General features: G+C 47.1%; 1 protein-coding gene across 3 annotated transcripts in view; it reads right to left on the bottom strand.

Moving 5' to 3' along the window:
* LOC138258879 (laminin subunit beta-2-like) overlaps window positions 1-25,508 on the bottom strand; it is a 431,858-nt gene that overhangs the window by 77,775 nt on the left and 328,575 nt on the right. For all 3 annotated transcript variants that reach the window (XM_069206185.1, XM_069206187.1, XM_069206186.1), the window contains 5 exons: window positions 21,171-21,355; window positions 18,985-19,226; window positions 11,669-11,872; window positions 10,086-10,230; window positions 5,763-5,970 (listed from right to left, as the gene is read on the bottom strand). In XM_069206185.1, the coding sequence (XP_069062286.1) occupies window positions 5,763-5,970; window positions 10,086-10,230; window positions 11,669-11,872; window positions 18,985-19,226; window positions 21,171-21,355 (984 nt within the window). The remainder of the gene's footprint in view (window positions 1-5,762; window positions 5,971-10,085; window positions 10,231-11,668; window positions 11,873-18,984; window positions 19,227-21,170; window positions 21,356-25,508) is intronic.

The following is a 25,508-nucleotide window of genomic DNA, read 5'->3' as shown; positions in this document are numbered from 1 at the left end:
GCGCCCGCACCGTATTAAAGATGCAGGCGCAGAGGCTAATAAGATGTCAGGAGGCGCACTGACAGCAGCCCTCTGGAGGGGAAAAGGCCCCCCCCACCCCAGACATCCCCTTACAGGCAAATGTAGTCCCTCACTGCAGCCGCCTGCAAGGGGATCTCTAATCCCTTGTTAAAGTGCAGGCGGGTTGCTGCCGGCACCGAAAAACACGGAGCGGCTTTTAAACAGCTGCTCTGTATTTCTCTTGAATGCTCTACCCCCTCGGCAGCACAATTGTGCGGCTGCCCCGAGGGCAGAGCATTCTCCATGATAGGGCGCACTTTTCCTGTTTGTACCCGGCGCAGCTGCTTAACGATACGCCGTATTGCGAACAGGAAAAGTGCGCCCTATCTCTAATAGGGCCCCAGATGTGTTTAAAGTGTTGATATTTTGATCTTCTGCTACTTAACATGTGCGCCCCAGCAATTTGAATAAATAGAAGGACTAGAAGCATATCTATCCTGCTAGGACCACCACCAGTGCTTAATTTGTGCTGGTGGCTGCCGGTGCAGAGCACCTGCACTTATATTTGAGGGCCGGCACTTATTTTTCTACCTCAAGGATTTACTGCGAGCGAAAGACTCGTATGAGAAAGACGGAGGAAGAGACAATCTAAAAAGCATCCCAAAGGGAGAAAGGAGAAAGCAGCAAGAGTGAGCTGAAGGGGCAGGGAGTGGCTGTAAATGGATTAAAGAGGCCCGAGATGGCTTCAGGATTACGCTGCCTCGGTATTCTGTGCTCGCACATTTAATTGCAGTAGCTGCGTGTTTCAGTGGTTGGTTTTCGGCACCGGCACGTTTTTATTTGCAAATTAAGCACTGACCATCACTTTTGTACATTAACATGCTATCAGACAGAGTTTGGAAAAAATAAGCCTGCAGGATGCCACTGCATGGTATAGCATCACAAGACAAAACAGTTTTATTTAGCGTTGAGCTGTTTGCTGGCACCAAGCTAACGCTGCATAGTTGTCTCCCCCTGTCTGGTGAAGATTTCTGTCTCTTGAGAGACCTGCCACAATGGTGGCTGCTCTGATGACACAGAAGGTGTGCTGAGGGCTGCCATATTTAATGTGGCTTCTCTTCATGGTTATTTTATTTTTCAACATTAAGGCGGTCATTCTGACCGCGGCGGGCGGCGGTCGCCGCCCGCCATGCGGTTACCGCCGAATGACCGCACCGCGGTCAAAAGACCGCAGCGGTCATTCCAACTTTCACGCTGGGCCGGCGGGCGACCGCCAAAAGGCCGCCCGCTGGCCCAGCGGGAAAGCCCCTGCAACGAGGAAGCCAGCTCCGAATGGAGCCGGCGGAGTTGCAGGGGTGCGACGGGTGCAGTGGCACCCGTTGCGATTTTCACTGTCTGCAAAGCAGACAGTGAAAATCTTTGTGGGGCCCTCTTAGGGGGCCCCTGCACTGCCCATGCCAGTGGCATGGGCAGTGCAGGGGCCCCCAGGTGTCCCACGGCACCCGTTCCCGCCATCCTGGTTCTGGCGGTGGACACCGCCAGAAACAGGCTGGCGGGAAGGGGGTCGGAATCCCCATGGCGGTGCTGCAAGCAGCGCCGCCATGGCGGATTCCCTGGGCCAGGGGAAAACCGGCGGGAAACCGATTGATCCCCTTTTCTGACCGCAGCTTTACCGCCGCGGTCAGAATAGCCCAGGAAGCACCGCCAGCCTGTTGGCGGTGCTTCCGCCGCCCTCCGCCATGGCGGTCATGGACCGCCAGGGTCAGAATGACCCCCTAAATTCTCAAAGTGTGACTTTGATTTTGAAAAAGAAAGAAATAATAGCCTGACACCCTAGGAGATTTTTCCTAGTGTGCCAGTCATTTATAATGTTTCCTGTTCATGACCAACAGGCTTTTCCTTGTAGTCTAAAACAGGAAAAAAGCACATCATAACATCTCCCCTAAGTAGGGCGGATGGTCTGTTGTACCAAAACTAATGGCCCAATATCCTTGAGGCCGCTGGTCTTAAGCTTCTGCCCACGGAGTCAGAGGAGTCTCCTCTGGCAGGAGCAAGACAGTTTGCCCAACTCTTGTGGCAGCATACCTGGCCAGGATCTAACTAAGGTCCTATGTCCTGATGGAACAATGGAAATGTTTAGTTTTGGAACTCTGCCCCTTCCGAAGGGACACACCAGAATTTTTTGCCTTTTTTGCTTAACGCTTTTTTTGCTGGCTATAGAACTAACCAGCGGTAAAGTGCTTGTGCTCCCCATTTCAACGTGATGAAACTGGTATACACCACCAGGCATATTTAACTAACCTATAAGTCCCTAATATATGGTACCAAGGCAGAGTACCTCACATTTATTTCTCTTTTGTTCTGTATATGCTGCTCCTAGAAAGGCCTTTATTTTACCCATTTTATGTCATCTTAGACCTATCCATTATAAGGAAGCTCTATTCTATTTTCAGAGACTGCCAAATATCCAAACTTGTCATCACGTACTACATTTTGTTACAGCTTCTTTAAGTATTAGGAAAAGGTCTATTCCATTTTAATCTTTATATGTTTGTGAGAGATTTCTATTCTGAGATAATATCTGTAAATTTTGTGTTTTTGCGATTCTTAATTATGTTCAGTATACTTATTTGCTACATGTCAAGGGTTTTTTAGATCGGATGTTTACATGGTGTTTTTAGAAATAGTTTTTACAGTTTTTTATTGTGTTTTATACTATTTACAGGTTCGTAATATGTGTCTTTGTATGCACTTTTATGGCAATTGCCGAATAAAGTTCTTCGACTGACTGACTGGTACCAAGGTGTAATCCACTGTGAGTATCAGCTTTGTTCTACCAGACTTCTGTATCTGAATTTGCTGTGGGCAAGGGACTGCCTAAAACTGGATTTTAGTGTTAGATGTGGGAGGACACTAAGATTAGCGGAGTACACTCCCCACACACCCTTAGCCCGCAGATTCCAAGTTTAGTGTGTCCAAAGACCTTGCCCATCTTGAAAATGCCCAAAATGGGTAGTGTTAGCCCCAGGTACCTTCACCCCATTGGTTAGGGCATCCCTAGGGGCCATTGCCACCCACTTGCTAGTACCAGGCATGAATGCAGCATCTCCAGGCATCCACGCCCTACTGGACCTGCAGAAGATCAAAAGATTACTGAACCTGTTGTCTGAGACCTCTGAAGAGTGAAGAATTATTGATCTGCTCTCCCTCTTGTCCCCAGGGCAACGAAGTGGACTCCAAGGGTCATAAGTCTCCATTTGTCTGATCTGTTTGGGGATTTTTATTGTTGTGCCTTTCAACTTTATTACTGTTTTAGTACTGCATAAATATCTTACACATTGCCTCCAAGATAAGCCTGGGTGCCCTGTGTCATAGCTACCAGGAGGTTGAGCTGAAGTTAATTTAGTGACTTTGAGGGGTCACTCCAGGAAGGATCGTGATTATTACCTGTGGTGAATTGATCACCCCTGAACTACTAACCTGATGTCTTACATTGATCATGTGAAATGAATCCTTGGGAGCCCTTATTTCTCTGTGTTATCTATTTCGAGAGAGCACATACTGATAAAAAGTATCTTTTTTCTTACTTTCCACACGTGTACTAGCATGACCGTCAAGCTCACTGGAGAAAAACACAGCTAACCCAGAAAATGTATAGGGACAGGGCAGCACAGCTTTACATGCCATGCAGAAAACCATCCTGTTAAGAACAAGTTTATGAGTGTTCACTGCATGGTCTCTGCTAACTTCCATGGCACCTTTATGTGAAGACCACCTCCATCCCACACTGCGGCTCCAAACATCCCACCACTTGATGAATTTCCTCCAATAGTTTTAACTGCACATCAGTCTCCATGGTTTGTGAGTACAGATGCAACATTCTGGTCATTTATAATTTAATTAGGTACACCAATGGTTTTAAGAATCAGCTCCTATATTTTATCAACATCACTAAAAGAACTATCATACAATTAGGTTTACAGGCCTCTCACATCAAGCCACACCAAAAGATGTTTACAAACCCCTCTTACTCAGACCAAACAGCTTATCGTGACAACATGAAAATCTGCTAAAAGTCGAATCAACACTTCTTCAATTAAGTAAGTTTAAAAAAACAGAACACTGTAGGATATATTTAACCTCTTTAAGGAAATATCTCCATTACAGGTTGGAAACCATCTTTAGGAAGGCAAAAATTGGTAGCACCACAGATCCATGGTGAACACATCAGTAGGAAGGGACCGAACCCTGCTACATTCAAATGTTTAACACAAATGTGTTGAAGGCAAATAAAACAGGTTGAAATTCACAGCATAGGATGGTGACTCCTCTGTCTTGTCCACATTACAAGACTCTTACTCCACAATCCAGAACACTACAGGATGAGTCAACTTTGCCACTTCACCAGCCGAAATTATTCAACTTCTTCAATACACTAACAGTCAGTTTGCCAATGTAAATTTCAAGGTATATGCCTTTATTTAATCCCTCTGCAGATCTTTATTTCTGCTCTGTCCATCTGAAGATTGTCCTGCGGGCTACACAACGCAGGAAGGCCAGATCTATACCTTATTTTCAGTCTAACCTCGAGGTAAAACATCCATTAAGATGAAATGTATGTAAATCTGATGTCTGTGAATGTCCTGGCAAGTTTGCCATGGACCACTATGCCCAGTAATGTTGATGAAAACATAGCTATCTCATTTGCAGTTAGTGCTTTCATACTCCTGTGTTTTGACTATAATATACCTACATCGCCACAAAAGGTGTCCTGCATGTTGAACTCATCCTGCTGTGGATCATGGGGGATTTCTAATATATATAGAGTGAAGCCATACCCATAAACAGGGCATCACATTGTGTTGTTAAGTAGACCCTCGCACACCCTGTTGGGGTCAAGCTTCATCATCAGATCGTATCCTGGTACCTAAAAACCTGGATGGGCTCGACCATATTCCAGGGAGCACTTTGGATCTTTTTTCCTGCCAGGGTCTTAAATTAAAAATACCTGGGAACACCAAGGTATTGCTTTTATTCACAGGGTTCCTGGTAAAATTTAAATAAAAAATGGGGGGGGTGACTACAGAGGTAATAGTCATTAGTCACTAAGCGTCAACATGTTTCAGCCCTATATCAAGGTGGCCAACGGGTCCAGGGCTTCCATCAGAACTTAAAAGCTATGCCCTGGAATGAAGTCTCTGTCAGTCAAACCCAAATTATTTGGTCAGGACAACATGCAACAAGCAACACAAATCTAGCATGCACAAAGGACAGCGGGGAGGTGGGACGCAGACCAAATAGGTGAATAGCAGACATGTTACCCTTGATGAATGCATGACTACAGGGGCATGTCCCGCCCTCCTCCCATGTAGCCTAGTGGCAGTATGTAAGAGGGAATCCAAGAGAGGACCCTGTTCAAAATTAAGGGCACTATAGTCCTTTGTAGATGTCAGATTTGTGTGACATGTAACGTCCTGTTCACGGGTACAGCTTCCCTCCATGTACATTAGTAATCCCCCACGATCGACAGGAGGATCCGTTAAATGTGTAGGATACCTTTTGTGAAGATTTGTGGAGTAGGGAGGGTGCATCCTACACCTCCTACATCTCATCCTCTCCGATACTCTGGATTAGATTCCGGGGACCTTCAGCTCGTGTATTACTATAGCATACCTACCACACGCTACTTCCTCATTTAGCAGCCAATGTGCTTCACGGGTCAGAAAGGGTCTGCCACGCCCCTCTCCCTCAGCGATGCTCACCTCGCTCTGCGGGCATCGTGAAGAAGCTGCTCCGCCTTTCTCACGTCTTCTGCAGTCTGGGCTAGTATGGCGTCCACATTAGAGATGCTGTTAACACGCTCCTTAATCTCCTCTGCCAGGTGCTTGATCTGTTGAGGGGAAGCCGGTATAGAGAGCTCCAGAACCTGGCTGGCCACCAGCTCGATGCTGTCTGGGTCAGCGCCTTCTTCTGCAGAACACCAATGTACAGGTACAGGTATTTTAGGGACATTCCATATTATAATATCATCATAAACATTTCCTATCAGCTATTAAACAAAGTGCCTAAGTGACAATTTGCACAGCTGAATTTTTGGCTTGTGCCTTAATGATGTGGATGAACTAAAACATGGCTCCTTGGGTGGTGTGAAGAGTAAATGCTTGCTAAAAAGGTTTATTTTTGCAGCAAACTACAGTGGGTGTTCATTTCTCAATTTGTACATTTCCTGTCACATGGAATGTAGGTTACCCAAAGGACTGGTAGGTGACAAAATAGGAAGACTGGTTAACAGATAAAATAATTAATTTCCTGACACAACAGTGACTTAAAAGGCATATTAGGCTGGGGCAGAGTCAACCTCATTTTCTGCTCTACCTATCTGTCCGTACTGTTTCAACCTTTCACGGGGAACAGTCCGTTGAGATGTCTTGGGACCTCATTTACAGTTTAGCGGAGTCGGAACAGAGCCTTAAATTGGAGGAAGCCCTCCCAAACTCTTGGTTCCACCATGCCTGACAAGCATCTTTGCCTAATTTGCTACTGTTGCATCGCTGGAAGAACGTCTGGCAAAAATGACCCCCTGTTGCAGCGGTGAACGTAACATATGGCGGGCGCGTGCCACAGTGACCGCGGAATGTGCAGAGGAAAATTGAAGTTCCACTAACCAGGACCCCAGTAGGTTTGCTCTCTCCCCTAAATTGTACCTTTTTCTTCCCACAACTGGCATACTGGTCCCAAAGTGTAAGTCCCTAGTGTATGGTACCTAGGTACCCAGGGCATTGGGGTTCCAGGGGATCCCTATGGACTGCAGCAGTTATTCTGACACCCATAGGGAGCCCATGCAAAGGGTTCTGCAGGCCTGCCATTGCAGACTGCGTGAAACGGGTGCATGCACTCATTTTCACTACAGGTCACTACATCAGGTCACTCACTATAAGTCACTCCTATGGTAGGCTCTCTCAGCCCTGAGGGCAGGGTGCAGGTACCTGTGTGTGAGGGCACCCCTGCACTAGCAAAGGTGCCCACACAAACTCCAGATCCGTTTTCCTGGACTTTGTGAGTGCTGGGATGTCATTTTACGCATATACTGGACATAAGTTACTACCTATGTCCAGATACATAATGGTAACCCCGAACCTGGGAATGTTTGGTATCAAACAGGTCGGAATCATTCCTCAATACTGTTGCTAGTATTGGAAGTATGATTCCATGCACTCTGGGGGCTCCCTAGGGGAACCCCAGCATTGCTACCACCAGTCTTACAGGGTTTTCCGGGCAGCCCAGCTGCTGCCACCCCTCAGACAGGTTTCTGCCCTCCTGCTGCTTGATCTGATCAAGCCCAGGAGGGCAGAACAAAGGATTTCCTATGGGAGAGGGAGGTAACACTCTCTTCCTTTAGAAATAGGTGTGACTAGCTTGGGAGGGGTAGCCTCTCTAAGCCACTGGTTTGCTTTGAAGGGCACATTCAGTACACTCTGTGCATGAACCAGTCCACACCGGTTCATGGACCCCCAGTCCCTGCTCTGGCACAAAACTGGACAATGGAAAGAGGAGTGCCCACTCACATGTCCATCACCACCCCAAGGGTGGTGCCCAGAGCTCCTCCAGAAGGTCCCTGGGTTCTGCCATCTCGTTTCCAAGGTTGGCAAGGAACTCTGGGAGCATCTGAGTGGTGAGGCCAGGCAGGTGACGTCAGAGCCCCCTCCTGATAGGTGCTTACCTGGTTAGGTGACCAATCCCCCTTTCAGGGCTATTTAGGTTCTCTCTCTTGGGTGGGTCCTCAGATTCGGCTTGCAAGATTCCAGCAGGACTCATCTGCAACCTCTGCTTCGACTTCTGGCTACTGGAACCACAATATGACCCTTCAGGAACCGAGAAACGCTGCTACTGCGAAGAAGACTCTTCTGCAACTTTGTTTCCACGTCTCCTGCCAGCTTTGCAACATTACCCTGGAAGTGCATCCTCAGAAGACTACAATTCTTCATCCTGCAAAAGAAGAAGAAGGAATCTCCATTGGAGTGAAGAAGTCACTCCCCTGCAACCGTAGGCACCTACAGCAAGCAACGACCGGCTGCGTGGATCTCCTCTCATCTTGAGCTGCGTGAATTTTGCATCACGGTGGTGGTCCGCAGTAGTCCTCTTGGTCCTGTCTGCCAGCTGTCCAACTTTGGTGGAGGTAAGCCTTTGCCTCCCTACGCAAGACAGTACCCCTGTGCACCGCATCTCTTGCAGCTGCCAAGGCTTGTTGGCATTACCTCCAAGGGATCTTCAGGCGATGAGTAGCTCCAGCCCCCAGCACTCCATCCTGCAAAGCACAGCCTCCTGCGTGGTTCTCCTGCGGCACGGCGTGGGATCCTCTTTTGTAGTGCTGCGTGGGCTCCTTTTGCAACTCCTGTGTCCCCATCCTGTGGGACTCCTGTGGGCGCTGCTTCTGCTCCTGTGGACTCTCTACAATGCTGAGGGTCTCCTGTGACTCCCCCTCCTGGATTAAGTCCTCCTGGGCCTTGTTGGTCCCCGTCACAACCTCAATTCCACTAACAGCGAGTTTGCCTTTGACAAGGCTTGTTGGTGGAATTCCTGCACACTCATCTCCAATCTTCCTTCCAAGGTGGGACTTCGTCTGCATCCATCAGGAACTTTTCTCCGTTTCCAGGGCTGCAGTGCTGACCTGTTCTTTATCCCGGTCAACCAACTCCTGCATCCACAGTTGGGTGGTTAGTAGCTCCTACCCCTCCTGGACTCCACCGTGACTCTTGGACTTGGTCCTCTCTCTCCACAGGTCTTCTGTCTTCAGGAATCTACTGCTGGTTTTCTTGCAGTCTTGTCTGGGTGTCTTCTTTTTCTTCTTTTCCTCATTTTGGGTGGTTTGGGGAAAATCCAGTGTTTTACTCCTGCACTCCTGGTCGCTGGGGGGTACTGTGTTACTTACCTCTGTGGTTTTCTAGTACTCCCAGCTCCCCTCTACACATCTTACTTACCTAGGTGGGGGTATCTCATTCCATTTTTTTAGTATATGGTTTGTGCTCCCCCTAGGGACACTATTGGTTATTACTGTTTGCACTGTTTTCTAACCTTTTCTATGCCTTTTTCTGACGACTAGTGTACATATTTAGTGTATTACCTACCTCCTAAGGGTGGGTCACCTGTCTAGTATTTTTGTGGTGATTTGTTCCAAAAATAAAGTACCTTTAGTTTTTGTACAACTGAGTGTTTTATTTTCATGTGTGTAAGTACTGTGTGACTACAGTGGTTTTGCATGAGCTTTGAATGTCTCCTAGATAATTACCTTGGCTGCTCATCCACAGCTACCGCTGGAGAGCCTGGCTTCTAGACACTGCCTATACTTCACTAAGAGGGGATACCTGGACCTGGTATAAAATGTAAGTACCTTAAGTACCCACCACACACCAGGCCAGCTTCCTACAGATTCTCTCATGGGTTTAGCACTTTACCCAGAAATGAAAAAGATACAGCGAAAATGTAACTCAAGCACTTAGGTCCAGATTTATGTTGGCCTAGCGCCATTCCAACGCCACATTAGCGTCATTTTTTTATGCTAATGTGGCATTGGAAGGGCAAAATCGCTGCGCCATATTTACAAAGTGGCAAAATGCTTGCATGGCACCACTTTGTAACCCCTTGCGCCACATTATGTCTGCACCAGGCATAATGTATGCAAGGGAGGCGTTCCAGTGCAAGAAGGGGCCGTAAAAATGTCTCAAAGGAATCCTTTGCGCTATTTTTGTTGGCATTTTTTAATGCCTGCTAAGTGCAGGCGTTAAAAAGAGGCTCCTGTTGTGTTCAATGGGCCTCTGGGTGCTTTGCAGGATTAGGGTCAACATTTTTGACGCTAGTCTGGCAAAGCGCCGGACTACTGTCAAAAATGATGACGCTAGTCCCTCTGACTACCACCATGGTACACCGTATTTTAAATATGTGGCGTTAGGGGGGTGCTAAGGGACACAATCATTTTCATAAATCTGGACCTTTGTCTTTAGATCCCATCTGAGTTAGGTGAAAATGCCCGGCCTATCACTCCCGACTCTTCCTTCCCAGGTCCTTCTGCTCCCATCACAGGTACTCACGGTTCAGGAAGTCCTTGATCTGCTTGATGAGCTCCCGTAGGTCCTTGTTGGACCGCTCAACCCGGGCCCTCGTGTCGTTGGCCTTATCGAGGGCAGCCTGAGCTCTGACTTTGGCTTCATCCGCCTTGACCTTGACTTCGGCCACCTGCACAAATACACCTCAGTTATGCATTCGGATCCATAGAATATATGGTGTACGTACTGCGAGACAGACACACTCAGCTCACGCACACAGCAGCGTTCTGAAGCGGCCCTGCATGCTTGTACTAATGGTGTGCTTTCATTAGATGTTGAGTAATTAGCAAAGCATACATGGCCTTTCCATGATCTGCACCACCAGTTGTGTGCGACCGTGTATTATTCACAGAGGTGTTCTAGCAGGTTGTGCACAGTGGATACCTACAACATGAGACCTCTCCTGGAAAGGAGAGTGGCCTAGGGCAGGAGTTGTTCCTTCTTTTGGGGGTGTATAAGTAGCATAGGGATGGTAATTTGCAAGGAAGGAGGGAAAATGCGTTCAGCAGCCTTCAGGCGAGAGTGGTGGGGGTCAACTAAAAACAAGATTTTTTTTAAAAGCCTTGAATTAATGCAAGGAGTAATCTTGGCATAGGAGGAGGAGGTGTCTGGAGGCTTAGTATGATGCTGTGACAGTAGGCATGATGGGCATATTTGCTCTTAGCGTCAGGGAAGTGTGCTCTTGCCTCGAAACTGAAAATTATTGTAATTCTCTAGGGTAGGTATCTGGACTCAGGGCTCTTTCACCCTAACTTCTGACTTGGACATTAGTTGTGTTGGTGGTTTGTACTAAATACTCTATTCTTGTGGGAGGCTAAGAGTTGCTGCCCAGTATTTTACTTATTAATGTAATTATTAAGAGGTTTGTAAAGCACTACACGTCTCGCTACACTTCTCCTTCCGGTTACTTTAAAGGATGTGAAAGGGGTGTGAGTGGTACAACATTATGGCAAGGTATTCCACGTCAGAACCTCTTTGATGGCAACTCCTGTTCAGTGTTAAGTTCAGTTAAAGAAATAAACGTGAAAAGTTCAGTGTTCAAAAACTGTTTGCTGCATTTCATGAAGTTGGTTCCCTTTATATGCCCAATCTTCTTCCCGCCACCCCATTTCCTTTTTCATCTTCCTCTCCTGCTTGCCTTCGTATCTGCTGTCTTGTGTTACCTGATTCCAGCCATTACCTTCATCAGGAACCGCCCAATCTTCTTCCAACCTTATCTCTTGTACAACAACCAATCACACCAGCTCTATATGTTTGCCCTCTCTTTTACCATATTGTGCCCCAATTCTGTTTCCCTCCCAACCCACAACTCTTCTCATCTTACATGGTTCTACCCCTCTCTAAAGCTTTTATTTTCTTTTAGTGTTACTGTTACCCCTCTGATAATTAGGTACTTTCAACTCCTTTTCCACTTCTCTAGAGTGTAACATATGGACATTGGACTTCTGTCTAAACCCATTAGTGGGTAGAATGGAAAGTTTTCCATAGTTCTGAGACCTTGTTTGGTAAATGTGCGTGCAGACAAGTCTGATTTTCTGACAGAAAGATTTAAACATGCTGTCTGGTACCTTTTGGAAAAGATCCTCTACTTCCCCCATGGCCTTCCGTAGCTCATCTTCAGCGTGACGAGCCCGGTCCAGTGCATTATCTGCAGTGGCTACTGCTCCATTGCAGTTTAGTCCTCCGCAGTGTCTTTTCCCTTCGTCGTCGCGGCAGCCGGCTCCTCCACAGGGGCTTTCTGAGCATGGGGCATCTCCTGGAGCTCCACAGACCTGTAAGAGAATATCATACACCTATGACAAAGATGCACACGCCAGCACACACTAGCCCAGTATTTCTGGAGGGTGAGGTGCCCCCTCTTTCTCCCTGCTTCACAAAGTGTCTCTTGCATGGTGTCTAGCCATGTTCCCCTACCCTGAGTGCCCAACTGCAAGTATCTGGTGTCCTGGGTTTTGGCCGTGGCGCCATGCTAATCTAGATGTGCACAGAGGCCTAGACCTCTCCCTTGATATGCGTGAGTTCCTGGACTTGTTATGTGACCTGAAGGGGTGCACCAAGCGTTCCCTCACTGACAGGCAATGGACTACTGCTCCCGCAGTGAGTTTACCAAATAATCCAGTGGTGGCAGAGTAACACGTTTTGTGAATTGATGGTTGTAGCCAGACATTTTTATTTGTGTGAAGAGAGTGAAAGTCAACTGGCCTGCTTACGTAAAGTGCTGCTTCTATGTGTCTTCACAAGTCCTGATGCAAACATTCGAAGTGTCTGTTGTGCATGTCAGTGTATGTAGCTTGTGGAATCAATTTTGGATTCCCCTGGCCTGGCACTTATCGAAGATGGAGGTTGTAGAAGAAGTGTATTGCTGATGCTGAAGGAAGGTGACCTAGACCCGAAAGTAAGGAAAAAGGAGTCAAGGCTTCTTTAGAAATTCAAGGAGGCCTTTTGCAGAGCAAGGAGCTCTGATTAGTCTTCCTGAAGTGTTGCCATTTGGTGGATGTTGGGGGTGAAGTGTGGGGCTGCAGTCTCTTTTTTCAAGGTGAAGGGGACCTCTAGGTGAAGCCCTGCTTTTTGTCTTTTCTTTGGGTAATGAAATTCACATATCAACTGTGCCCCAGTTGTGGGTGCTAGATGTAGGGACAACCCTGCTGTGAGAAGGATCACTCTACAGAAAGGCTGTGTCTGAGGAGCAACCTGGAAAGGACACCTGAAAGGAAGATCGCACCAAACTAGTTCTGAAATTACAGCCAGTGGACACACGCCTTCTGTCTGCTTTTGCTTTATAAAAGTGGAGCCCTACTATCTCTTTTATTGTCCCAGTTCTAAGTCCGTCATGACCAAGGAATGGAGTGCTCTGGAGACCACTCAGATGGCTTCTGTGCCACCATGTCTGATGCTTGCATTGCAGCCAGTTTCCCAGAGGTGTGGGGACATAACCTGAGTCTGATCTCTTGCTGGAAGACCTGTATACTCATCCTGGAGCATCTAAAAGCCAGCTTATCTGCTCAAAGAGCTAAGGAGCCTGCCACCCTGCACGAGGAGTGACTGCTCAGGAGGGTTGGAGTGCAACAGGTCAATGGTGCTGGTGGGGCTCCCAGAAGAGGAGGACTGCAGAGAGTGATCTGTATACCCCCAGTGCCTTTGCATCTACAGTCTCCCTGGAAGCAGTTCCTGAAGGGAACCGTGACAACTCATCCTCAGAGTGCCACAACTCATTGACAGCTGTGATCTGAGACCGGATTAGACTGTTCGTGACTGTGTTACCCAGAAGAGGATTGGACTGTGCATGGTTATACTGCCCAGAAGAACAGCAGTCTGTGGGCAGCTGCACTGCCAGGAGATCGGCTGGTGCGTGGCTGCACTGCAGGAAGGAAGTTGGCCTTTGTGTGGCCTACTGATCCCGAGGAAACTGCCCGCACTTCGCCTACCTGTTCCATGCTGAGATCAAGCCAAAATTGAGCCTTCTGTGGAGATCGCCAACCCTGCCTGCTCTACAGCCACCAGTGACCAACAAGGACCTACATAAGTAGGACTGCTGAAGCCATGTTTGCTGGAGGGGACACACACAGCTAAAGAGGAGACCCCAGACAGAACTGCAGAAGAGTGCACCTCCTCCAAGAAAGAGAAAGGAGTGGGTTCAGCTGTGGATGGTAACAACAGAGCAGCTGAATTATATGGTAACTAAAAGTACTGAACTGTGCAAGACTGAGCACAAATACCTTAGGGGGAATAGATGTTTACCCAAGCCGTAATTACACTATTGCTGTAATTCCAGGGAAGAACTGCCTGGACTACAAGGAGGGAACCAAGGAGAGCAAGTGGATGGCAGCACAGCTCTGCCCAACATCACCAGGGACACTAAATTGTGCCCTGCCTATGTCTGTGTGCAGGATTCTGTTCTAGTGTGCATTAAAATCATTTCTTTCTTGAACGATAAGCAGTGGGTTGGACATTCAGTTATTACATCGCTGAATGACTGCCCTGAGCCTAAGCGCCTCCACCCGACCTCTCTGAGAAGCCTGTCACTGCTTGCTATTTCTAAGTACTGAAGAGGTGGCACTTGGCTCAGTTTGTAGAGCCTTAGTGGGATGGATCTTTGGATAAAAGACAAACAACCTCAACTCCCACAGTTGAGGCCCATTGGCCCCTGCTCTGTCTGAATACAGCCTCCAGGGTGAGACACCACCTTCTGACTGATTCAAGGAGTGACTGTCCCTCAAATACCATTGCACCCAAGCTGAGAAACACAGAACCACGCGAAGGACACAAATTCTGATGAGCACAGCTCACATTTTCTGTTCTGTGTTGTTCCCTTTAAATCAGTAACTCTCCTGGTACTATACAAGAAAACCAAAGGTGCAACCCTTGCAAGACACACATAAGTTAAATATGAGCAATATTTCAGTAAAAGACACGTTTAACGAAACAACACTTAAAAGCTTTAAGTATTAGGAGCCAGGAAGAGAAAGAAATTGCATAAATAGAATGTTTAAAATATTATTACTTGTATCAGTGAAGCCTTACTCTTACTCTGAAACTACAAAGGGGAGTAGGCTACATTTTCAGTTTTCCTAGATAATATATATTGTAGCTGCCCATAGGTGCCCAAAAGTGACAACTGTGCCATTAAATATAGATACAATTTACAACTATTTAAAATCTGCCTTGTGGATGGATTGCCCTGAATCGTAAAGTTGGTAAAGGATGGGAAATGGGAGCTCTTCTTAGAGGGTCCAGAATGTGGCCTTAAGGAGTTTTGGGAACAACAACACAATTGTAACTTTGTGAGTACTCATGTACATTCCAAGTCACGTTTTCCCACCCTAAGGACACACATAACTCAATTGGCAAAAAAGAAAATTGCATTATATGTGCAATTATGGTGGGAAAGTCCACAGACAGTCCCAAATTTTTTGGAGGCTGATGGAAAAGGAATTACTAAACATGGAAAAATGTTTTCATAAGGAAAAAATAGGGGGACAATTCGTACAAACATAGTTCTCCTAAATCTTAGGATGGTCTTCTTTGGTACATTTCTTATGCATAGGATTAGTGGATCCGGCATTTCTGAAAAACAATTAAGAAATGCAATGAATTGTGGGTGCACGCCTACAACTCAATGTACTCATTGTCTGTGCATCGGGAACCAGATACTTAGACGAACTATCATTGTTCCATTGCTCTCAAAAAGGTGAATAAAGATTTTGAGATAATAACATAAGCATCAGTCGCTAAATGAAGCACAGTTTATGTCATATATCTTCTTATTGTTTAGTCTTCTTTCTTAGTCTAATTTCTTCTTTCTGAGGTCTTTGTATTTTGCCACAATCAATCATGATTTTGATAATTCTATTAATTTTGGCGTAACACAGATAAGTAAGGGTTTTCATTTAAATGTGTTTTAACAAAACATGGAAAACTGGAGAGTGAGCTTTGCATGACTATACTGAACAGCAGATGTTTAACCTTAGGCTCAAAAGACTTGCCAAAACCTATTTGGCCCTACCTGGTACTTCTATCCGCAGAGTAAACATTCTACCTGTCACCAAGATCATGAATCTGGCAATGTTTTTTGATACCACCTCCATCCTCCAAATGGACAACAGGTCACCAGTGCTTCCCCCATTCATTTCTCATGTCAGTGTTAACTTGCAGCAGGAGATTTGTCTTCGATTGCCGGATGGTGACCTCACTTTGCTGCTGTTTGATCTAATGCAATAGTGGACTACTGTATCAGACACCATACCTTGCAAGCACGGCCAAAGCTCCAATGGCTACTTTGTTGGAGAGAAGCGTGCTTGTCAAGCCCTGGCTCTGATCTTCCTTCAGTTGCTGAGCAGAAGTGGGCATTTGAAGTCAGCGTGGCGGCCATCTCTACCCTCTTCAGGTTTTTGCTGATCCACGTTGCTGCTCGAGCGACCACGCTCTTCTTTAAGAGTCAGGCAACTCCCTGTTTTGCACTCTTCAGAGACCACCTAAAAACATGCTATGCAGAACGGCTTGTTCTTAAAAACGTTAGTTATTCTGAAGTTTGAAGTTTTGTAGAAAACATGCATTTGTGGAAAATTTATATTTGGAGCATGCAAGCACTCAAAGGAGCTTCTGCATGAGAATTTACAAACCGCAACTGAAAGTGTAACAAAATGCTGTTGCAAGGGTGTGTTATGACAACGGTTGCTGTTTAGATCCCAAAATTCCTCCTATAAATAGCTTCAGTGAAGATAAACTAGCTTGGCAAGACTTAAACAGAACAAGCTCCCTTTGTAGCTTAGTTACATTATTTTTAATAAAGTCTGTGGTTGTCTCACTTCTTCCACACTCAGCACACAAACCACTTGTGTGCTTAGTCACTCTGCACGAATAGTACACATTTTCTGTCACATGCAATATTTAGTTCTCCAAGGTTCACCTTCAGGAGGGTATTTTAACATCTACAAGTGAACACATGAATTATTTAGCAATAAATAGAACTATGTTCTCCGTGCATTTCAGCTCTATTTAAATAGCTGAAAGTGTTCCAGCCTTCTTCAAAAAAAAACTCAGACTTATAGACATAGGCCCTCATTATGAGTTTGGCGGGCGGTGGAGGCCGCCCGGCAAACTCATACTGCTGGTACACCGTCATTGCAGTCTAAATATCTCCAGCCCTATTACAAGTTCACTGCAGGATTGGCGTGCAGAAAAGGGTTTCCGTCCACCGGCCCTGCGGTGAACATGGCTTTAACATTGAGGCCAGCTCATAATCGAGGCAGTGGCAATTTGGTGGAGCGACGGATGCGGCAGCACCCGTCGCACTATCCACTGCCGTAATTCTGGCAGTGAAAAGCGCGACAGGGCCGTCCATGGGAGCCCCTGCACTGCCCATGCCAAGCATGAACACCCTCTTTTCTCCAGCCTTTGCATGGCGGGGCTACCGCCATGCAAAGGCCGATGGAAAGGGCACTCGTAATCCTCAAGCAGCACTGCCCTGGAGGATTGAGACCGCCAGGCTGTCGGCAACCTGGCAGTGTCGGCAGTCCGACCTTGGCGGCTCCTCCACAGTCGTAATGTGGCGGTCGGACCGCCACTATGGCAGCGGTCTGACCGCCACTGCGAGTAATGAGGACCATAGTCCTTTTAGTTGGGCAATTAGTCATTTATATCCTCCTTCCTTCCTGCTAATATTCCTTTAGAAGCACTTTAGCCTCTTTGGGGTTTGTACATAAAAAAATTAAATACAATAAAAATGTGATACACGCTACCAGCTGTTTTTTCGTGATGGACTTGTCTCCTTTAAGAGTTTCATGTGATTGACAGTCCTGCAGCTATGCACAATTGCTTATCCATTGGCTCGGCCTTCTGTTACCTTTGGGCCTTACTGATTGATGAACTTCAGACTATGACTAGATTGAAGTATGTTTGCCACCCTTGGTTTGTAGCTATTAAGGGACCTCCGGATAATGACAGGCTTGGGTAGGCTGGGTAGTGTCTGTCCTCCCTCTGTGTTTCTGGTTATTGATGTGTTCATGCTTTGGACATGATTGGGTATATTACACAGGGTTTTCTGGTGCTTGATGGCTGGGCATCAGACTGTGCACGTTTTGGTACTTTGCGTGGCCTTTGTGTTCTATTTTAGTGTTGTCAATAATGATCATCAGAGGATCATTTAAAGCTGAGGGGTAACAGATGTCTCTCAAAAATTGACAGATATCTGTTCCACCTAGTTCATTCCCTCACCTCATATAGGGGTAAAGAAAACCACCTCATCAATGCAGGGCTGCAAACAGACAGAGGGCTGGAAGACAAACCACGGATCCCGGAGTCTGTTGTTGGAAAAAAAGCGAACACTGAGCGACCTGCAATGCTGTTATGGTGTGGCCGATGAGCCAGTATTGTTTATATTCACAGAAACTGTTTCTGCCATAGAAGGAGGAGACGTCTTGGAGAAATAGTGACCTAACCAGCTGTAAACTCCTTATGTGATGGGCCAGCTAAGGCTATGGTGGTGCCACAGCTGCATGGAGGCCTGCTCACCCAGGTGCAAGCCCTTGAGACTGAAGGTGATGGGCAATTACGTGAACATTTGGTCATCCTCATCTTATATGTGTTGCTAGTGATGATGGATCTCTGAATATGGACAGGTTTTTATGGGCTGTATTGACAGCGCAGATGTGGCCAGACAATTATGTGATTACCAGAGAGGGACTTTGGCTCCACCCACACATTGGGAGCCAGGACTACACGTTTTGATTAGGCAGAAGTTGTGTGCCTCCACAACAAAATGCTTGACATCCACACAACTGTGATCATCTTATTTATTTATTCAGCAGCCTGAGATTGAACGTTTAGGGGCACACCCATGACATTGTAATGCTATTTAACTGTCTTAGATAACTAGATCATTTATGTTGTTTTTTTCTAGAAAGAGCAGAGATGAAAGGAGGGCAGTCATTAACGTACATGGATTTTTAGGTCTAGCTTGACAGTGGAAATGTCACCTGACCTTTTATTCTACACCAATATTATTCTACAGTTCTTTGCTTCCACACATATACATATTTATTCCCAGGCTATTTACTGGTAATGCTTTACACTGCCGTACATCATTCTTGTAAAGCCAGACCTACTGGCATTGCCAATGCTTGTGGTATGTCGGGTAAGCCCTGTGCCCTTTTAAGTATTTCTTTTAAAATAGACACCAAGCAAAAGACTAGTTTGCATATGTCTGGTTGTCCTTGGGACTTACAGAAGTTTTGCTAGTGGTTGATGGACAGCTGGCATGGGCAGATCTTGCTGGGTATGCTAAGTTTCCTCTGAGACCCTTTTAAATACTCTGTAATCTAGCTATGGAGACGTTTGAGTGTTAGGTCACCAGTGAAGTTGGGTTAGAATAATTCCCCACCCTCACCTTTTCATTGATCTTCTTCAGGTCGAGCAAGTTCGCCTTCGCTGTAAGATCCACCAGAGACCTGCGATTGGCGGCGTTCTTCTTGTTGAAGTCATCCCGCTTCTTCCCTATCACCACGTTGGCCTTCTCGCGAGTGCTGGCAGAGTCTCTCACTGCACTTGGCACATGCAGGGTAGAAGCGTTGGCTTGACGCTCTGCCTCGCGGGACTTGGCATGAGACTGGCGGATGCTGTCATAGGCTCCTAGATCACAATAGAGACAATACACATGTAGCAGTACAATATAACTTACTCTACTGCTGTTCCTATTCTCCCGGATGACTCCGTATCCTTGGCAGGGAAGAATAACTGGTGGGGCATAGGGTGAAGATAGCTCATAGCACATTCAGGCTCAAAGAACTGAAGTTGAAACTACAATATTCCCCCATCCACCAACAAAAGACAAATACTTAGAAGAAATCCTTAGACCTGAAATCAGAATCTAGTATTCACAGACACTACTACATGAAGCAATCATCTAGGCAAATACTCCCATTTTAGCTTCACATAGTCAATGATTCCTCGTAGCCACCCAACGGTATGCTTTTTATCGCAAAGGCTCTGATTTCACTTATCCGGCAACTCATCTTTTGAAAGTGGCCCTAGATATAGGAGCTGGTGGTTTGTGGGTGCTATCAGTCACTGTTTATTACGTTTATCAGATTGCTTAGAAAATGTATACAGGACTGTCATCAGAGTCAAAATTTGAATGATGTCACTTCCAGTGCCACACAACCCAAAGTGGTGGGACAGCTGAAGGCTGACTCCCACAAGCCTCAAGCTAGCGCTGAGTAGCCCTTTAATACATCGGGTTGTACTTGAAATCCAACAATGCTCTCTCTTCTAAAGAAAAGTCCAATGGGTTGGTCCAGAAAGTGACGTCATAACTATTGTTCAAACCCTTGTACTCCCACATGTGGACGGTGGTAATGTCCTGTTCCATGGCCTCCCAGACGTAACCCTGCCACCCCTCAGGAGCATCCTACATGCTGCAGCACATGTCTCCGGGCCTGAAGAAAAATGATCATACCCTCTCTCCCTGATGGAACTCCACAGGCTCCTGTTGCTGGCCCTCACCATCAAAACCAGGTGCATCATTTACAAAGCCATCACGGCCAGCACTTCTGCTTATCTCACATTCTCACCATCTTTTGTGGTTCTCAGTGCACCCGTGACCAGGACACCATCAGGCTGAGGACTAAGAAGTATAAAAAAATAAAATAAAAAAGACAGCAGCCTTTTCCTTCTATGTGCCCAGGATCTTGAACAACATCCCTGTGCCTGTTGGTTCCAATGGTGCTCCAGTTTTAGAAAAGACTGGAAGACTCACCTCTTTATAAAACACTGCACTACAGTGCATTAAATGTCTGTAACCCACCTTCCTTCCTTCATACTCGTTCACTTCATGCCTGTCTTTGACCCATTTACTGTGCTCTGCCGTATTTTTGGCAAGGTTCACGCTCTAGAAATAGCATATACACACACATACATACATGCTACATACATGCATACATACATATATTCTTACATACATACATGCTTACATACATACATGCATGCTTACATAGGTACATGCACACATACATACATATTTTAACTTTAAGGCACACTGAATGCTCAGACATCTATACAAATTCCTCCTGGGTTCCCCTGAGCATGGGCCCATTTATTATTTACCCTAAAGGGGACAAATAAAACGTCAGAGACCCTTAGCTGCAATATGCTTCCATAGTCAAAAGGACAGTACAATCAAGATGCTCTTGCAGACTGCCCAGGCACGCTTGCCCGAGCATCTTCCAACTCTTTCAGTATTTGTTCTTGGGCTGCAGAGGGACTGCTGCCTACACAATGCCTAGGAATGTCTGCTGACTGTGCTGAAGGAGAACCATGGATTTTGGTGAGCATGCCCCAGCCCACCCAGGCATTCATAACTACTGGTCTACGGGGGAATCCTTTATTGAGTAATAGTCGAGCCCACTTGCCAACTCCATAGAGCCTCAGCTTCAGTGACAACCTCCTCCACACATGCTCCCTCATCTCCCCTCATCTCTAAGTTGCATCTTCAGGGAAAGAAGGCAAGAATAATTTTTGGTGTCTTTAGATCCCTTTAGATCCCTCACAGTTAGTCCCCTCCTCTGTGCCACTTACCCAGGAAGTTGGAGTTTTTCAGGACATCCAGCTGGTGGGAGAGCTCCTTTGCAGATGTATTGAGTGCCCGCGCATCTCTTTCCAGGGCTGTCAACTCGTAGTTGGCCGCAAAGTTCTCATCTTGTACCTCGGTAAGCTCACCCTCCAGCTGGGTCAGGGCTTCTGTAGTCTCAGTAATTTTGTTTCTATGGTTCAAAAGAAAAACAGATCAGTGAGTGGTAACTTAAAATGGGGCTGGACTAAAGCTAACAATAAGATTAACAGTAAGAATAAGAGAGCCAGAGTAAGAATAATACAAAGAACTATAATATGTACTGGCATTCTAATCAGGGAAGAGTGTTGTCTGTTTTAGAGGTATGCTGCATCTGCTGTTAAGTGCAAGCATACATAAGTGCAGGCAAGGACTGCCTTGCACAACTGTAGGAGAAAGAAAACAATGGCCCTCATTACAACTTTAGTGGTCTTTTTACAAGACCTTAAAAGCTGCGGGCGCCGAAAGACCGCCAGTGGTGGCGATCTTAAAACTGTCGCATTACGACTCCCGCATAAAATCGGGTGGAAACCCGACAGCAGTCGTGCTGGCGGTCAGCGGGGAAGAGGCGGTTCCACCGCTGGCACCACCACACTAAAAGGAAGCCGCACAGTGGCTGTGTCCTGATGGCGGGGTTCTGCCGCAGTGGAAGCGCCGGGACCCGTCCCTTCCCGGATGACCTCCACAAAGGACGAGGTAAGTGATTGGCCGACAGGGGAGGGTGTTGGGGGTGTGTGTGTGTGTGTGTGTGTGAGTGTCGTGAATGCGGGGGGAGGTGGATGCATGTATGTTGGTGAATGCAGATGGATGGAGTGAGTGCGTGTGTGCGGTGCGGAAGGGGGAAGTGAATGGGTCTATGCGGTGTGGAGGGGGGAGGGTGACGTGAATGGATGCATGCGGGTGAGGGGGGTGAGGGGCATGAATGTGGGTATGTGGGGGTGTGAATCCGTGCATGTCAGCAGTCTTTGTGTATATATGTAAGTGTGAATAGGTGTGTATGTCGCGTTTGCGTGGGTGAGTGGGGGGGTGTTTGTATGTAGAAGTGTGTGAGTGCGTGTGTGCAGGTATGTGGAAGTGTGTGCAAGTGTATCCTGGCGACAGAAAAATTGTGGCTGTCTCCTGCCGTGCTGGAGGTGCTCACCTCCAGCCCAGCAGGCTGCGGAAAAGCGGCGGGACGGGCGCAGTATCGGTGGTTTGGCTTAGCCCAAACCGCCAAACTCGTAATTTGCCAGTCTTCACCGCTCACTCTTGGGCGTTGAGACCGCCACCACGGCCTTGACGGTCCTCGGACTGTCAGGGTCGTAATGAGGGCCAATGTCCTGCAAGGACACTTTAAGAGAATCTAACTGCTATGCAGTAATGCATTAATCTTTTCTATTTTGCAACATAGCATGCACAAAGATAGCCATGCATTCCTCTGGAAGGTTATGTTAACAAGACTCCAGGAACTTAGGTGCCAAATTGCAGGGTTGAGCTGATCTGGATGTCTGAGATGACCCAATGCTGAATGAGAAGGTCTGGTATGTGAATGAGCTTCACATGATGGTTGGCTGACAATGGTAAGAGCATCAAATACCAGGGCTCTGTGGCGCACGTTGGAGCCACCAGGATGAGGTTCATGGATACCTGCCTCACTGCTTCATCTTCCTTACCAGGTAGGGGATTAAGAGGAGAGCCAGAAAAGCATAGGCAAATATCCCTGACCAGATTATCCATTCTGTATCAAGCCCCAACTGTAAGTATGGGTACGTGGAGGCAAAGTTTTGGCATTTTGGCCCTCATTACAACCCTGGTGGACGGTGTTGACTTGGCAGTAGCACCGCCAAAAAGCTGGCAGAAACTACCACCAAATTATGACTTTGGTGGTTTGGCTCATGCCAAACAGCCAATGTACCACACCGTCTGCCACAGCGGTAACGACCGCCAGGCTGGAGACTGATGTCTCCAGCCCGGCGGCCGTCACTGGTCCGCCTGCGGGATAATGACCCCGCATACCGCCATTGTTTTCGGAGCGGCTGTACCACCAGGAAAACCATGGCAGTAGGCACTATCAGTGCCAGGGAATTCCTTCCCTGGCACTAATAGGGGTCTCCCCTGCCCCACTCCCCACAGTCCTCCCCCATCAGCCACGGCCCCTGACCACACCCCAAAGCTGATAGGGCCCCCCCAACTCCATGGGCCCCCCCACACATACCTCCCACCCCCTACTCACGCATGCACACACCACACACACATACACGCGCACACACACATACATGATACACCCCCGACACACACCACCCCTGCATTCATACACACACTCACACACCCCCTCTATACACACACAGTCACACCCCCATTCACACACACACACCACACAACACCCCCCATCCTCCTTCCCTGTCGGACGATCACCTTACCTGTCTCACTGGTCGTCCGGGTGGGAACGGGTTCCATGGGGCCTGCTCCGCCACCAGCACACCGTCACCACAACACCGCCACGCCGAATACTGTCACGTAATTCGGAGGGCGGTGTTGTGATGACGTGGCGGTGACGGTGGAGCAACCTCCACTGCACCGCCGACCGCCAGTATGGCTGCTGGCGGCTCTCCGCCCAAATTATGGCAGACCATCACCAGCAGTCAGAAGATGGTGGTCAGAAGACCGCCAACACTGGCGGCCTTCGGTCTGGCGGGACTTCGGCAGTCTTCTTAGAAGACCGCCGAAGTTATAATGAGGGCCTTTGTGTTTTAGGAGTGGTGAAACGATCTATTGTTGGAGTCTCTCATTTTTGGCTGCACTTGTGAAGGACTCGTAGATGGAGTTCCCACTCGTTGACTTGTTGACACGTCCTGCTGAGGAGATATAAAAAGTTGTTCTCCACTTTCTGTAAATGCTCTGTAGTAGGTGAATGTGTTCTGCTAGCGCAGAGAGGTAGGGAGAGTGTACAATCCTGCTTCTGAATATAGAACATGACTGTGTTGTCTGTTTTTAGTAGCACCCTCTTCCCTCGTATGAGTGGAAAGCACTCTTCTGAGAGTTAGTCTGATAGGTTGGCGCTCTGGGTAGTTTATGTGGCACCCTGGTGGTGAGGGGCCCAGAGTCCCTGGACATTCATGTTAGAGAGGTGAACTCCCCACCCCACAAGGCACACATTGGTGGTGATGGTCCCTTGTGGAAAGGGTCTAGAATAGAGATTTGCACAGTCTGTGTAATTTTCTGCCCCGTGATTACGCAAAATTACAGCAAAATTACACAAGATTACATGGAATTACACAAGGACAGTAACCGAGCATTTAGTGCTATTTTCTTAGCACACAATGCACACCTGCATCTGAAATGGACCAGGATGGATTTTGTATTGAGAAAATAGTCTTAAATGCAGCAGAACATAAACATAAGCAGCAGCTGCTCACTACGTTTGTTGACCCTGTGCTCCTCGGGTAGGACTTCTGTGCAAATTACTTATAACTATGTGAACGGTCGTAATCATATCATTTTCTGTAATTTTGCATCAAAAAAGTAACACAAAATTACCTTAATTATTGCAATTACTGCACTGTAATTAAAATTTCACCCAAGCCTTAAAAGGGTCTGCTGAGTAACAGCTTGTTGCCGTTCCGCCCAAGCAGGTAATGCAGCACCGTGGTCATTACCAACATTAAATCCTCCCAATGACCCTCACTTGTGCCCACTGCCTCATGCGGCGTAGTTGTAGCGGGCGCATATGCCAGACGGCATAAGGTACAGTTGCTATGCATGAAGCCTTTATTCACAGTTCAGACAGTAATTGGATGGTGAGTCTGAAGAAGAGGTAGAAGATGTTGGAATGCTATCACCCTCTAGTTATTGGGGTATACCTTACCTGTCACTGCATTGAGGACTGACCCGAGGAAGGGCTGGGTTTGTTGTGCCAGAGATGCAATTTTTTTAGCATGGATGGAGTTGGACTGCTTTTTGAGCGTGTGCTAGGCATTGTCGTTTTCTGCTGCTCTTGTTCAGACAGTTGCCTAAGTATAGAAAATCAGTAATTTCATTCTTCTGCAAGTGTGCTGCTACAACCACTGAACACCCTTTGAACAGCAGTCAGTCCGAAGGGTAGCACCTTGAGCTGGTAGTGCCATCGACGTACCATGAACTGGAGGTACTGCTGATACGCTAGATGGATCAGGATATGAATTTACGCATCTTCCAGATCGAGCGAGGACATGACGTAACCTTGACGCAGCAAGTCACCATATGAAAGTGTTCAGAGAGGATGAACTTGTTCAATGGCCACAGGTCGGGATTGGCTGGAAGGAGCCATCCAATTTTGAGAGTAACACGTG

Source organism: Pleurodeles waltl, chromosome 9 (assembly GCF_031143425.1).
Source record: "Pleurodeles waltl isolate 20211129_DDA chromosome 9, aPleWal1.hap1.20221129, whole genome shotgun sequence".
In the NCBI taxonomy this organism is placed as follows: Eukaryota; Metazoa; Chordata; class Amphibia; order Caudata; family Salamandridae; genus Pleurodeles; species Pleurodeles waltl.
Note: the sequence above shows the minus strand (reverse complement) of the source record. Positions and strands in the feature narration are given on the sequence as shown.